The 15,266-nt window shown below is 39.7% G+C and overlaps 1 protein-coding gene across 1 annotated transcript; it reads right to left on the minus strand.

Moving 5' to 3' along the window:
* Positions 1 to 557: 557 nt before the first annotated feature.
* Positions 558 to 13,124, minus strand: adsl (adenylosuccinate lyase). The gene is made up of 12 exons (XM_037793013.1): positions 12,835 to 13,124; positions 8,321 to 8,524; positions 8,154 to 8,198; positions 7,826 to 7,905; positions 5,950 to 6,121; positions 5,771 to 5,817; positions 5,464 to 5,554; positions 3,637 to 3,706; positions 3,383 to 3,530; positions 3,055 to 3,235; positions 873 to 1,049; positions 558 to 737 (listed from the first exon to the last, which is right to left on the minus strand). Exons 1-12 carry the CDS (start codon positions 12,976 to 12,978, stop codon positions 651 to 653), a joined length of 1,446 nt encoding a protein of 481 aa, XP_037648941.1. The 5' UTR covers positions 12,979 to 13,124; the 3' UTR covers positions 558 to 650.
* Positions 13,125 to 15,266: the final 2,142 nt, after the last annotated feature.

The raw sequence follows: 15,266 nt of genomic DNA on the forward strand, positions 1-15,266 counted from the left end.
TCGACAGTTCACCTTCTCCTTTCCGTTAACTGAAAGCAAACCGCAAAGTCTGAGCACTCTTCACAAGAATTGTGAATTTCCTAACGGTTTTTAAACAGCTTGACGGTTGGCGTCTTAAGGATGATCATCAAAAATGTTAAGTGAATTATTAATCCGTCACGTTATTAGTTAAGTATTGAATTAGAATTTGCTTAGTGATGACGCAGGTTGTAAAAGCCCTTGCAGTACATATGACCTTTGGTTCCTGTCAATAAAGATGATAGAAACATAACTTATGACCACATACACGTTATTAATCCCTATTTGTTTGAGTTATATTTCACTAAAACAAAAGGGCCAACGGTTTTGCCCTTTTGGAAAAATTTCAAAAATTTTGGGCACCCTGGACTTCCTAAGTTAAATAGTTTCAGAGTTTTTCTCCAGAAATGAAAGTGTGACACGCGAACAGACACGCGAAGCGCTATATACCCCCGACTACGTTGTCAGGGGGGTATTAAAAGTCTATGATTTTGAGTATATCAGCAGGCAGAAATGAAAACACTGTGATGGAGATGAAATCATTCAACCATTGTTTCTTTATTGAGGTGCAGCGTTCACCGTTGACACACTCCATGATGAAGTCTCTTAGTAATTGTACCCGTGTGTGTGCGTCAAAGCTCAAGCTCGATCTTGACATCCATCTTAGCCTTGTACGGCTGCAGCAGGGGGCGCACTTCCTCAGACAGGAACCTGGCCACCTGGATGGGGGAGGATGTATTACACCCCGTTAGTACACAGATACAACAATAAACAAAGCTGAGAGCTGTTGTGATGGCAGATGGGCAGTCAGGATGGCAGCTGGCATTAAAGACGAGCGGCTGTTGGTGTTGTACCTGCTGGGGAGCGCGGCCGATGAAGGTCTTGGGGTCTAGGATGGTGTCCAGCTGCCCCAGAATGGGGGCGAAGTAAGGGTCTCGCTGCACTCTGGCCAGCAGGTCGTTGTCACCGCCCTCCTGTTTGACCACAGCTGCTGCCTCCTGGGACAGAACACGAATCTTCTCGTGGCAGTCCTGAAGGAGCAGAAAGAGATTCATTTAAGCACAATAGTTGATTACACGAGGTCAGGACAGTGAGCTGTTGTTACGCTACAAACTTGTTTAAAGGGATAGTCAGTGTAGATGACGGTCGACACGCCCCTCGTTTGGAGAAGCAGACAGGAGTTACCGCACGGAAGCAAAGCAATGTACTGCTGTGGACGTGGCCGGCAGCAAAACGTATTTTAGACATCTAAAAGAAAAGCCCACTTAAAAAAATCATTATCAGTTTAAGTGTACAATATATTTACGACATGTTTGCCTGTTTACCTTGCCATGAGACAGATATATAGTCTATGTTTCCGATGGGGAACTGAAGCCGTTGTGCTCTCGCCAAAACAACCAGACTCCATTGAAAAAAACACTAATTTTACCTCGCAGAACACGGGAGTTGCTGGTATACCGCTCAAAGAACGTATATTGCTAAGAAGTGAAAGTCAATTATACGTTCCATTGCAACGCCAGCACCCAGCAGCAGACCCATACCTCCGCCATTTTGGACTGTAATCGAGTCGACTACCATAATGGCGCCAGTTAAACGTCCGCCTACCAAGTGCTGTACAAAAGTAAAACAAAATGATTTCTATTCTATTGTCATAATTTTAATGTCTCTACCGAAATGGCCTGTGTTGAACGATACAAATATAATAAATATGCACACTATTTAAACTATTTACTTACTTATTTATATATTTATTTATTAAACCTTTTTAACCAGCCACTTCCCAGAGGAGCATAAAGTGAGCGATGGTCATAAATGGTAGTTAGAAAAATCCAGCACACAGATTTTTAGAGCAATCTCAAATTTTTTCATGTCAACGACCTCCAAAATAGATGTTCAATATACCACAGACCATGGATGTATGAAAGGTTGTGTCCTGTGCTTTTGCCCTGCATGTTAGTAAATAGCCTTCAACTACATTAAATTCTGTTTATGTCATGCTACTAGCACTACTAGCTACTGGCCGATAGCCGGTTGTTTGGGAACAGAGACGTTAATACAGCCACCACGGTACAGGCTTACAGCATACAGCCCATGGGTGTATTATAAGATAATAAAAGTGATGAATTACAGCCAATATATCCATTATTACAGCACCATGCAGCTAGCAGGAAGCTGGCAGAACCGGATAAGTCATATGAGCGTGCAGGGCGATGCAGTCCCGTTGGTCTGATGCACGTTCATTATGCCGAGGTAAATAACTCTGGATTCGGCTATTGGTGACCTCTTCAACTTTGAGAACACAACGATTTAAATGAGGGCTATTTAAGTGTTCGTACTGGGAAGTTGATTTACTTTTACAGTTAATATCCTCTGATTTACAGACATCTCCTTGTACATTTATGGCTATGAACTGATTGGTGTTTTCAGTGCAAAGTGGCGGCAGCGCTGCCGCAGCGCCATCTAGCGGCCATTGTCAAAAAAGCCCCAGAGTTTCACCTCTTTGCTTTACAGTATACTCTTTGTACCGCTGCCTTGATCGGTTAGTTTGTTTGTGTTATTGTGTGACTTTGGTTAGTTCGGATTCACCAAAGTCACACAGTAGCATAAAGAAACCAACCGACCGAGGCAGCAGTAGACCAGCAACCCCTGTGAGGTAAAATTACAGGGTTTTTTTCAATAGATTTTGCTGGCTTTGGCGAGTGCATAGATGGATACAACAGCTTCAGTTCCCCACCTGAAAGAGCTGTCTGATGGCAAGGTAAAGCAGTGAAAATACTCAAAATATAGCATACACTTAAACTGATATAGATTTTTTCTTTTAGGTGGCTAAAAATACATTTTGCCGTCGGCCCCGTCCACAGCAGCACATCGCTTTACTTCTGTGCGGTAACTCCTGTCTGCTTCTCCAAAATGGGGTCGTTCCGACAGTCATCTACTGTAGGTGAAACACTGACTATGGATAAGTACCTCATACAACCCCACTTCAAAACACCTGAACTATCCCTTCTAAGGCCAATCAAAAATCCCCACTGATACCTGTCTGTTTCCTCCAGCCTTCACCATGCCCATAATGATGTTCTCTGTGGCCATGAAGGGCAGCTCGTGGCGGATGTGTCTCTCGATGACTTTGGGGTAGACCACCAGTCCCTCTGTGATGTTCTGCAGGGTGCTGAGGATGATGTCAGCTGTCAGGAAGGACTCGGGCAGGGAGATCCTCCTGCACACGAGCGAGGGGGGTGAAATGAGTAAATATGTAGAAGACAAGCCTCTGCATGATCCAGTACCAAATCAGAGCTCCGGATGCCTTAAGCTGATTCAGTAACAAGCAACAAGCATATCAGAATATATCTCTGGGGTGTTGGACCTGTTGGCGCTGTCGTCCAACGTCCTCTCCAGCCACTGGACCGACGCCGTCTGCAGCGGGTCGGCCATCAGCGCCACCAGGTGTCGGGCCAAGCTGCAGCAACGCTCTGAACGCATGGGGTTCCTCTTGTAGGGCATGGCACTGGAACCTGGAGGAGGAAGACAACTTCATACTGACATACTGATACCTTTATTACAAGATAGTGTGTCAGAATGTGATCCAACAGTGTGAGTCAAGTTTAGGAGTGAACGTACCGATCTGCTCTTTCTCAAAAGGCTCCTCGATCTCCTTCAGGTTGGCGAGCAGGCGGATGTCTGTACAGATCTGCAGCAGACAGACAGATCAAAGATGAGCTTCAACAAGTCTGAGGCTAATTTCAGAATTCGACTTTTATAGTTTTTTTAGCGATTGCTTACACACTAAAAGTGAATGCTTTAGACAAAAGCATCAAAACCTTAACTTTTGTGAACACACCTTAAACAAAGGCACCAAAAGTGCAAACACATTTTCTGCTTTGCTCTTTGTTTGCAATTCTGCAACACACTTCTTGCAAAACACTGAATGAAATGTCTTGCAATCATTGAGAAAACACTTACCCACTAATAGAGCAACAATCAGTCTGAGCCTCAGCATTACAAATAGACCTCAGGTAAGATCACCTCTTTTGTGAAAACTTCACAAACATGGAGGAGGAAGAGAGAGAGGAAGAGAGAGACAGAGACAGAGGACGAGGACGAGAACAAAGAAGGGGACGGGATCCAAAACCATCCACCGTCCCTTACAATATCATTTTTTTACCATTGCACTGTAATTTTAACATAATTAATTTTGTTTCAGTGAGTTTACAGTAACAGATTGAGTTGATTACTGTAATGTAATTCTACTTTTCTTTCTGTTTTTTTAGGGCTGTCAATCGATTCAAATATTTAATCGCGATTAATCACACAATTGTCCATAATTCATCATGATTAATCATAAATTAATCACACATTTTTTATCTGTTCAAAATGTACCTTAATGGAAGATTTGTCAAGTATTTAATACTCTTATCAACATGGGAGTGGGCAAATATAATTGCTTTATGCAAATGTATGTATATATTTATTATTGGAAATCAATTAACAACACAAAACAATGACAAATATTGTCCAGAAACCCTCACAGGTACTGCATTTAGCATAATAAATATGCTCAAATCATAACATGGCAAACTGCAGCCCAACAGGCAACAACAGCTGTCAGTGTGTCAGTGTGCTGATTTGACTATGACTTGCCCCAAACTGCATGAGATTATCATAAAGTGGGCATGTCTGTAAAGGGGAGACTCGTGGGTACCCATAGAACCCATTTTCATTCACATATCTTGAGGTCAGAGGTCAAGGGACCCTTCTGAAAATGGCCATGACAGTCTTTTCTCACCAAAATTTAGCATAAGTTTGGAGTGTTATTCAGCCTCCTTCAATACAAGCTAGTATGACATGGTTGGTACCGATGGATTCATTCGGTTTTTCTAGTTTCATATGATGCCGGTATCTTCATTCTAGTCTACTATTCGTGTTAACTTTGACAGCTCTAGTTTTTTTGTTGTTGTAAAAACCTGCAATGGCAAAAAAAAAAAGAAAATAAGCTGCAATTTCTTTTTTTCTGAAGCTTTTGTGCTGTTGGTGCTGTTGTTGTGTTCATTGAAATGCAAGTAGATGCACTGTACTGGAACAATCTTTCACAGACTGAGAAAATTTTAAAAGGTATTTAGGTAGTGTTTTGTATAAAGTACATCAGTGTGTTGTTGCTGCTGCTTTTGTTAGAGTAATTCAAAAGGTGCATGTGTGTATAATTTTGTTGCATTTTGAAAAGGATTGTGAGGTTTTGATTGCATGGTTACATTTTGACATAGAAGTGTTATGTCCTTTTTTGGCTTGCACGTAGAGTTTTGACACAATGAAATTCTGTGTGTAAGCAACTGCAAAAAAAAAACTGTAAAAGTCATGTAAAAAGAGGTTTATCAGAGCGCATGCACATTTCCATTAAAGCACCACTAGATGGCAACATTTCTCTATGCGTCTCCGGCTCCTGCAGCTTACCTTGTGAATAGTGGCTCCCAAACTGGCCAGGCTGGACACACAGTCAACGTCCACCTTACGGCTGTAGGTCTGTCCGGTTACCAGGTAGGCTCTGTGTAGTGTGGGAACAACATCATCAGTCTCCATAACCTATTAAATAACACCAACCTTGTGGCGGTCGTGGCATTTAACAGTTTACACATTAACATCTCAATGTCCGTTTGTCTTGTGTTAATAATAATAATCACATTTCTTCCTTTATGCTTAGAGAACAGATACGATTCTACTCAATATTAGAGGCAAAATTGTAAATCTCTTATTTCATTACTTTTTAAAGCCGGCCATCTCTGTCACCATTCTGTCGAGCTCTTCCACCTGATGGAAGGAAAGTGATTAAAAGTGAGCGTTGTTCCATTTATAATCCATCATCATCATAATAAAAGGCTCCTGAATTTGTTTTAATCTCATCCGTCATTGTCAACATGCCAATTCACTGATGGTGCTTACCTTGTCATGGTCCCCCTGAAAGAGCTGCAGGAAGCTAGCCTGTGTGCCAGTGGTCCCCTTGACCCCCCGGAAACGCAGGTCGTCGCGAGCTCGCTGCAGGTTCCGCATGTCCATGGCCAAGTCCTGCAGCCACAGGCATGCTCGCTTTCCTACCGTGGTCAACTGGGCAGGCCTGCATGGCGGAGCAGGAGGAGGGAAGAGAGGGAATATATGTAAACAACAATGCATGTTCTTCATCAGAAAGAATCAGGTGAAGAAGGAGCCCCAGGCAAACTGATTATTAGCCCTGTTTTGACTGCAGGAACTTTCCCCCGAAACTAGGAACCTTTTGAGGAACTCTTTCGACCGCAGGGACCAGAGTCTACACTAAGTTCCGGGGACGTGTTACCCGCAAAAAAGTTCCCTGGTCGGGGGGGTAGTACTTTCTGGAAGTACAGGAACTTTCAGGGTGAGGTTTGCAGGGATGACCGTCGCTGATTGGTGAAACACACTCACAGCGCCGCTGCTTCAACGGTTTCAACTTTTGTACCGCTTCATTCATAAACAAGGAAATACTCCAATATCGATTCAGGACCAGTTTAGGATGAGGGGAGAACATCTCTCTTTGTTTGATCACATTAAAAGTCAAGCTGTCAATCGATTAAAACTTTTAACACAGATGAATCACACATTTTTTTATCTTATCAAAAGGTACCTTAATTGGAGATTTGTCAAGTTTTTAATACTCTTATCAACATGGGAGTGGGCAAATATGCTGCTTTATGCAAATGTGTGTATATATTTATTATTGGAAATCAATGAACAACATAAAACTATGACAAATATTGTCCAGAAACCCTCACAGGTACTGCTGTCAGTGTGTCAGTGTGCTGACTTGACTATGACTTGCCCACAAACTGCATGTGATTATCATAAAGTGGGCATGTCTGTAAAGGGGAGACTCGTGGGTACCCATAGAACCTATTTTCATTCACATATCTTGAGGTCAGAGGTCAAGGGACCCCTTTGAAAATGGCCAGTTATGGCTAGTTTGACATGTTGGAACCAATGGATTCTTTAGGTTTTCTAGTTCCATATGATGCCAGTATCGTCACTCTATCTTTAAAACTGAGCCCGCTACCACCAAAAAATCGCAAGTTGCGTTAATGCGTTAAAGAAATTAGTGGCGTTAAAACAAATTTGTGTTAACACGTTATTATTGTGTTAACTTTGACAGCCCTATTGATGACATTAAAAGTAATGTTCGGCTTCGTCGGCTTCCCAACTTATTTTAAAAAAGGGAAAAAGAGAGAGAGAGAGAGATCACGCAGCGGTGCTGTGAATGAGAGAAATAACGTTATTTTCCGATTGTTTCACAGCGGTTACATTCTAAAGCACAAATAAATAACCGCCAAACATTCAACAGATGATTGACTGTAGAGACAGACGCTCTTAGTTTCATTTTCCTCTACTGCATTTCATTCATTGCATCCAACGTGCATCACTAAATATATGCAGCAGTAAATGTCGTCACAGTGAGATCAAACCTAAGATTTAGCAGTGATTTTTTTTTTTCAACCTGTTTTGACAGGCGGCCACACTGAACTGCAGGTCAGCCAAGTGCGTTTACCGCTGCAGCCCTAGTCCCATGTTATGTTGCATTTTCATACATTACCAGACTAATAAGCCAAATCTTCGCAGGTCTATATACCGCTATGGAAACGCAGACAACAATGGGCCGAAGGAACCTTAGAGTTCCTTGAAAAGCAGTCCCGGGACTAAAATGACCAGGAACTTCTTACTGGAAACGGGGCTAAAGACAAACAGTGAGACATTGCAGACGGGGATTCATCTGCTGAGACGACCCTCAGAGAGGTGCAGCTGTGTTCAGACTCACTGGTAGTGTGTGAAGCCGAGCGTGGGGAGGTCAGCGTATTTCTCTGCAAAGTTTGCCAGTCTGTCAATGACTCTGGCCAGCTGTGGGAAAAAAAGAACAAAAAGGTTTTAGCACGGATTTATTGCATAATACACACGTGCCCATACAAGCCTGGCATGATGAGCTTATTCATGTATTCTATGTGTGTGGTGTGACAAAACACTGCAAAGGAATTACTGCGGTGATTATTTCTACATTGTTGACTTGTTACTGAACAGCTGAGGCTCGTATCTCATAGAAGCACAACTGGATGGGTGTGCGTGTTTGCTGGCAAACAGCTGAGGCTCACCTTAGGCAAGAGAATGTCGAATCCGTCACGCAGCATAATCAGATCCTGAGGAAGAAAAACAAAACCAAGTAGAGAACAGTTAAAGAAAAGCACCACACGCATAATCCCAATGTAGTATTATTCCATCATTACAAGAAAGAAAAGTATACAATGTCCATCATAATTACAGTGTTGTCTCCCACGTAGCATGAGGTGGCACCGAGGTGGATGATGGGAGCGGCGGTGGGGCAGCAGTGTGCGAAGGTGTGGACGTGAGCCATGACGTCGTGCCTGAGCTTGCGCTCCTCCTCGGCCGCCATGGCGAAGTCGATGTCCACTTCGTGGCTCTCCATCTCCAGGATCTGGGCGTCCGTGATGGGCAGACCCAAAGCCTGAGAAAAGGGAGAACGATGAAGGATAGAGAAAGGAGGGAAAGAGGAACACGGTGGAAAAAAAGGGAAGACTTTGTTAAAATGGTGTAGTTGAATATGTCTGCATACGGGGGTCCCTAAACAGTATAGTGGTGACAGTAAAATGACTTGTGGTGACCACTAGAGTAATCACAGCCTCATGACATTTTACAGCCACTAACTAGAGACCTAGAGCATTCAGAGGATGGATGGTTTCCCAGCTGGATTGACAATAAGGGGGTTTCTGAGCAGTTACCAGAACAGAAGTGCTCGCCATCCAATCGCCAAGAAATGCAATTCTTGCAGAAATCACAGCATGGCTTTCTCTGTGGTGTTCCTCAAGGTTTATGGTGTCTTAACGTGGTGTTTTGAAGGAGACAGACAGCCTGATGATAACATTAGCTATCCTTCTGTTTTTCCATTGACAGGCGTGTGCTCTCCTCGTGAGATCCTGATTAGATTGGAGTTTTTTCTATTGGGATGGAGCAGTCATGTGATGGGACCACAGAATGGGTTAATTGCGAAATCTCTCCCTCGATATTACAACACAGTGCAAGACCCAACAATGTCAGACCTTGCCAGGTCAGACTGTGAGCAGGTCTATTCCAAGCAAATAGTGACCCGACATAAGAAATGACAAAAACACGACAACAATAATTTTGGAGGACAGAATTGTAGCTTTATATATATGTATATATGAAAAGTTGTGGCTGGTCGGAAATTCACAGTAGTGAAACTCCAACGCCCGAGTGCAAGTGAATGAAGCAAGAGCTGCACACAAAGACCTTTTTCTGCTAAACTGTGTGTAGAGTTGACAACTTCTGCTAGTGGAAATAAAGAAGAGCTGTAGATGGATAGTGTTGTGTTGTTTTGTTTAGTAATAGTAACTCGTGTTTGATTGTGTGAGCGACGGTTTAAACCTGACTCAACTTAAATATTTACCGATGCTTATGAGTGTCTCCTGATTGCCTGCAGCTACCAACATCTCTGAAACTGAACCATTCTGTAGACAAACATCCAAGTTTTAGATCAGTCATGCTAGTGCAACATACAAAAGTACCCCATTTAAAAGACACTAAAATCACTCGCTCCAAGCCCATTGACCGTATATAAGAAGTGGACGTAGTCACCATGACGTCACCTATTGGTTTGTGGGCCGCCGTTTTGAAGCCTCGAGCTCGGCATTTCGGCCGTCTTGTATTTTGGCTGTCGTCATCTTGGTTTTTTGCAACCACAAATGACACGAGAAGGTGGAACTAAGTACAACCGAACGCAGAATAAGACATTTTTAGGTGTCGAAAAAGGTTATGATTAACTTTCATGACCTGAAAACACACTGTGAAAGGGTTAAAGTTGACATCCTGGTAGGGACAGGTAAATCACGAGGTAGCCACGCCCTAAAGCATCCCCTGCTTTATGGTCTATTTGACTCTAAATGGGACCATAATTTACGAAATGAACATCATGCTGTATTGAAGAAGACTTGAAACTAGCAAATGAGACCATAAACTCATGTTTACAATGTTTACTGAGGTAATAAATCAGGTGAGAAGTAGGCTCATTTTCTCATAGACTTCTATACAATCAGACTTCTTTTTGCAACCAGAGGAGTCGCCCCCTGCTGGCTGTTAGCAAGAATGCAAGTTTAAGGCACTTCAGCATTGGCTTCACTTCTCAGACCCCAGAGTTGCTCACTGTCCAAGCCCCAATGATGTCCCTACCAATGTTGAGACCCAACCTATGCCCTTGCACTACAAAGGCTGCAGAGGTTATGCTGGGCTCGGCTATGAACATGAAGCCTGTCAGGGGGGCGGTCTCCTGTTACTGTGACATTCTCTCTGCATGCTATTTTCACATACAAGCCACACAGTGGCAGCCACAGGCCTCGACTAACTCTGCACAGACAAACTGTAACAAAGCTACACACCCCTGAGGAACATCTCTAAATAAGTAGAAAAGAAGGACTCTGATCAGTTGTGATTAGTGTGTGGGGTCATGTGAGGCGACGCATGTGAGAGAGGTTCTGTCACTAGTTAACCCCCCCTCCTCCTGCCCTCTTTAATATGACAATCCCTGTGAGGAGTTATACCATGTGAAAAAGAATTAGTTAACAGATGTTTTTGAATTCATCAGCAACTGCAACCTTCTGCTTGGCTAAACACACCTTGTGTCTTTCTTGATACAGCTTAATGCTGGCGTGCTCAACATGAGCTGAGGGTCCTTGAAGGGGTCACGTGGCTGTTTGGTTTGGGAGTTAAATGTCAAGATGTTTCAGAGGGCATTTTCTATTCTAATAACCCCTGAAGCCATCATTACAGACTCACTCTGTGCAACCAAACAACCCACATTCATTTATTCTAGAGTTTATTAAAGACCACAAGTTTCCAAAGAAACCAAATACGTTAGACATCTGGGGAAATGTTTATAAAATCATGCACAGAAATGTTAAATATTTCCATTAGGGCTGCAACTGACGATTATTTTTCATTGTCGATTATTTCCTCAATTAACTGATCAGTTGTTTTGGTCTATAAAATGTCAGAAAAATTGTGAAAAATGTCAATCAGTATTTCCCAAAGCCCAAGATGACGTCCTCAGATGTCTTGTTTTGTCCACAACTCAATGATAATCAGTTTAGTGTCATGGAGGAGTAAAGAAACAAGAAACTATTCACATTTAAGAAGCTGAAATCACAGAATTTGGACTTTTTTTTTTCTTTAAAAAATTATTCAAACCGATTAATTGATTATCAAAATAGTCGGCGATTCATTTCATAGTTGACAACTAATCGATTAATCATTGCAGCACTGATTTCCATTTGATGGAGTGGTGCAACAATAAAAACATGAAGTCTTGGTTTTGACTATTTCACTCAGTGTAAGCATTATAGAGCTTATACATATATATATATATATATATATATATATATATATACACACAGTATATTCACATGAACTAATACACAATATATATATATATGTGATACTGTCAGATATTGAGGGTTTAGATGATTTTACCAACCTTGAAGCTAATTAAGGGGAACAAATTTAGGGGGAAAACTGTACGGTTGCATCAGTGTAACGAACCTCAAATAGAAAAGGTTGAGGTTTGTTGTTGTTGCAGCGATGCTGTTGGATTTTGACCCGTCTGTGGTTATCAAAGCAAAGAACGCAGACAGAGTATTTGGTGTGGTACCCATCTAAATGCAGGACAATATAACCTTTGCACTTTTACCAGCCTCTATTTTTATGAACAGTCCATGGAAACAAGTAGTATTTGGTATTCTAGAATACACATGAATATATAATTTGCAGCTGTATATAACTATCTTTACTATTTTAATTGCTAAATTTATTATTATGGAATAGCTTTTCACATCTATCAAATAACTGTTTATCTGTCAAATGTTTCAAAAGTTTCTTAAAGGGTCTTTTAATTGCTGTCTTGTAATTTCTATTCCCCATGCTGTCCATGTATCTGTTTTTATGTTTTTTCCCACTCACAATGTTGTTTGGTTACGATTGCCCAGAAGTCTGTATAAATATTTTAATCAATATCCTCCTCACAAACACTAACCATACACTTCTACGCAACATCTACACACACTTGTCTTTTTTCATATGTTTACTGTATTTTAATTGTTATTATATATATTTCTGGTTCTAATTGTTTGTTATCACTATTATGTAGTCATATTATTTCTTTATATTAATCTTGTCTCTAGGTGGAGGCTTCAGATAAGCCCAGTGGGGTTTTTTGCCTCTTCCTGCACTGAATATTATTCATCTATTTTTTTGTTGTTGTCATGTTGTGTAGTCTTAAATTGTGCAAAATAAATAAACAATAAACAAACAAACAATAAACAATACATTTCATATTAATAAGTTAAATGTATGAATGAAAAAGAAAAAATGGCATTGTATTTTTTTTAAAACACTCATTTGCAAATAGCTTCTGAGCATATTACAGCTGTTACACTTGAATTATGATAAAAAATACATTTCACCACTCATCTAAAACTGGTTATTGTTATTCTTTACACAATATAATATGTGTTTTTCTACATATTGTATGAGCAGACATTACTGTGCTTAGCTCAGGACCTGACACTGAAGAGGATCCCCTCCTTAAAACTATATTTAGAGCAGGGAACTTGATAGGGCTCTCTGAAGGTCGCACACTTTAGTGCATAAGACTTATAAAGCATGAAAAAGTGTGCATATAAACACAACACTTAGCAAGGACACACAAGCTAAGGTTGCTATTATAATGCAACTACAGTAGTGTCAAACCTTCTCAGCCTTGGCCAGGTAGATCCACAGCTTCCTCCAGGTGGTGAATTTCTTCCTGTCACTGAAGTTGTAGGCCATTTCCTTGCTGGCATACCTGGACACCAGCGGGGATCTGTACTTCATGAACTCATCAGGTGCCTCCATGTTTATAAAACGAGGTGGTGTGACGATAAAAGCACTAAAGTCTGCCCTGCACCATCAACAACACAACACACACACCAGCTCCACCAAGTAGCCACTCCGGCTTCAGCTCACGTGGGCACAAGGAAAAGCTTTTGTTTTTACGACACTACAAGACGGCGTACGGCGTGAGGTGTGAGTACGACACTTGTAAAGGTTGTACGGCAAAGTGACGCGACTGAGCTAAGTAATTAATTAATTGCTCTTTAAAACAGCTCAACAGAGTTAAAAACAACGCCCCAAGGCGGGAGAGTACGTCAACAAATGTTTATATTTATTTTTTCTTTAAAGGCATAGAACTAACTTCACAACGGCGACCATAAACCTTAAGGATGTTTTAAACCTCTGTCTTACGTGATTTTGTTTGGGTCCGTGAATGTATCTCGCCATATAGAGTACATGATGAACCTGTTCAGGAGCCAAGGATTATGGAGGACCACAAGGGTTACCTAAATAGTAATAGAGCATTTAATTGATTAATAACTAATTGTACAATACAAATTAATTTATTAAGTGTACAGTAAAAATAGGCATTAATAAATGTGTTTACAAATTAATTTATTAATCTATGAATAAATGGACAAAACTACAAAGTATTTATAATAATAATAATAATAATGTTTATTTGTATAGCACCTTTCTAAACATAGTTTCAAAGTGCTTGCACAGATACAATGAAATACAGACAAAATAAAAACAACAATAAAAGAACAAAACATAAAGAGCAAATAATGAGAAAACTAAAACCCGTAACCAGTGGTATCAAAACAATAAGTTACTACACATAAGCCAAACGAGGACAATATAAGATGTGGGAAAAGGTGCACCAAGTATTTCATTATTTGACATTTTAATAGGCAATAAAAAAAGATGAATTATGAAAAGAATTTACTTTTTGTTCATCTATGTTTTCTTTACTTTTTTGGCTGTTTTTACTTTGATTTGACAGATGCAGTGACAATTGTGCGAGAAAGAGGATGACATGGAGCAAAGGTCTGCGGGTAATAAATTATTAAATAAATAAATAAATACAGAATAAAAGGAAAGAAAATTGCATGATTAAATGTATCAATAAATACAAGAATAAATGAAAATATAATAAATCTAAATAAATAAATACATGGAAAAATAAGAATAAAAAAAATAAATAAATGCTGAAATATATATGGAATGAATAAATAAAAGTTGATAATAACCCCCAGCCACTGTGACAAGCCTTGATACATGGGGCGCATGCTCTACCAGGTGAGCTAACTGAGCATCCCACCTTCATGTGTATTTTGTTGCTGATGCTGATGCTGATGCTGAAATAAATAAAGAAAGAAAATTGCATAAATAAATGTATAAATAAATACAAGAATAAATGAATGAAATACTAAAGAAATGAAAAAGAAAAGAAAATTGAATATAAATAAACATATTTTATTGCTAGTGAAATAAATAAATACAGAAAAAGAAAATTGCATGATTAAAGGTATCAATAAATACAAGAATAAAGTAGATAAATATGAAATAAATAAATGAAAAATAAATACATGGGAAGAATGAGAATAAAAAGAATAAATAAATAAATGCTGAAGTATATATGGAAATAAGTAAATAAATATTGAAATAAATAAATAAAAGTTGATAATAACCCCCAGCCGCTGTGACAAACCTTGATACATGGGGCGCCTGCTCTACTAGGTGAGCTAACTGAGCGTCCCACCTTCATGTGTATTTTGTTGCTGATGCTGATGCTGATGCTGATGCTGATGCTGATGCTGAAATAAATAAATATATAAAATGAAAAGAAAATCGCATAAATAAATACAAGAATAAATGAATGAATACAGAAATAAATACAGCGAAAAAATAAATAAATAAAAGAATAAATAAATTGTATTTTGTTATATATTTCTCAGTCTCTGTGCTAGTGAGGTAACATATGGACACAGAAATAAATAACTGAAGGTGAACAAAAATGTAGGAATAGATTTAAGACATACTGTATATCTATTTATTTCCCGTGTGGTTATCGACATCTATTTATTTCAGCATTTATTTATTTTTATTTTAATTTGTATTTATTTCTGTATTCAACAACTAAACTGTATGGAGGAACACAAGAGTCATGTAAATATTAATAGAGCATAATTGATTCATAACTAATTGTAAAATAAAAAAATAATATGTTTACACATTAATTTATTAATTGTACAATAAAAAGTCAAAATAGCATTAAAGGTCCCATATTGTAAAAAGTGAGATTT

Source organism: Sebastes umbrosus, chromosome 14 (assembly GCF_015220745.1).
Source record: "Sebastes umbrosus isolate fSebUmb1 chromosome 14, fSebUmb1.pri, whole genome shotgun sequence".
In the NCBI taxonomy this organism is placed as follows: Eukaryota; Metazoa; Chordata; class Actinopteri; order Perciformes; family Sebastidae; genus Sebastes; species Sebastes umbrosus.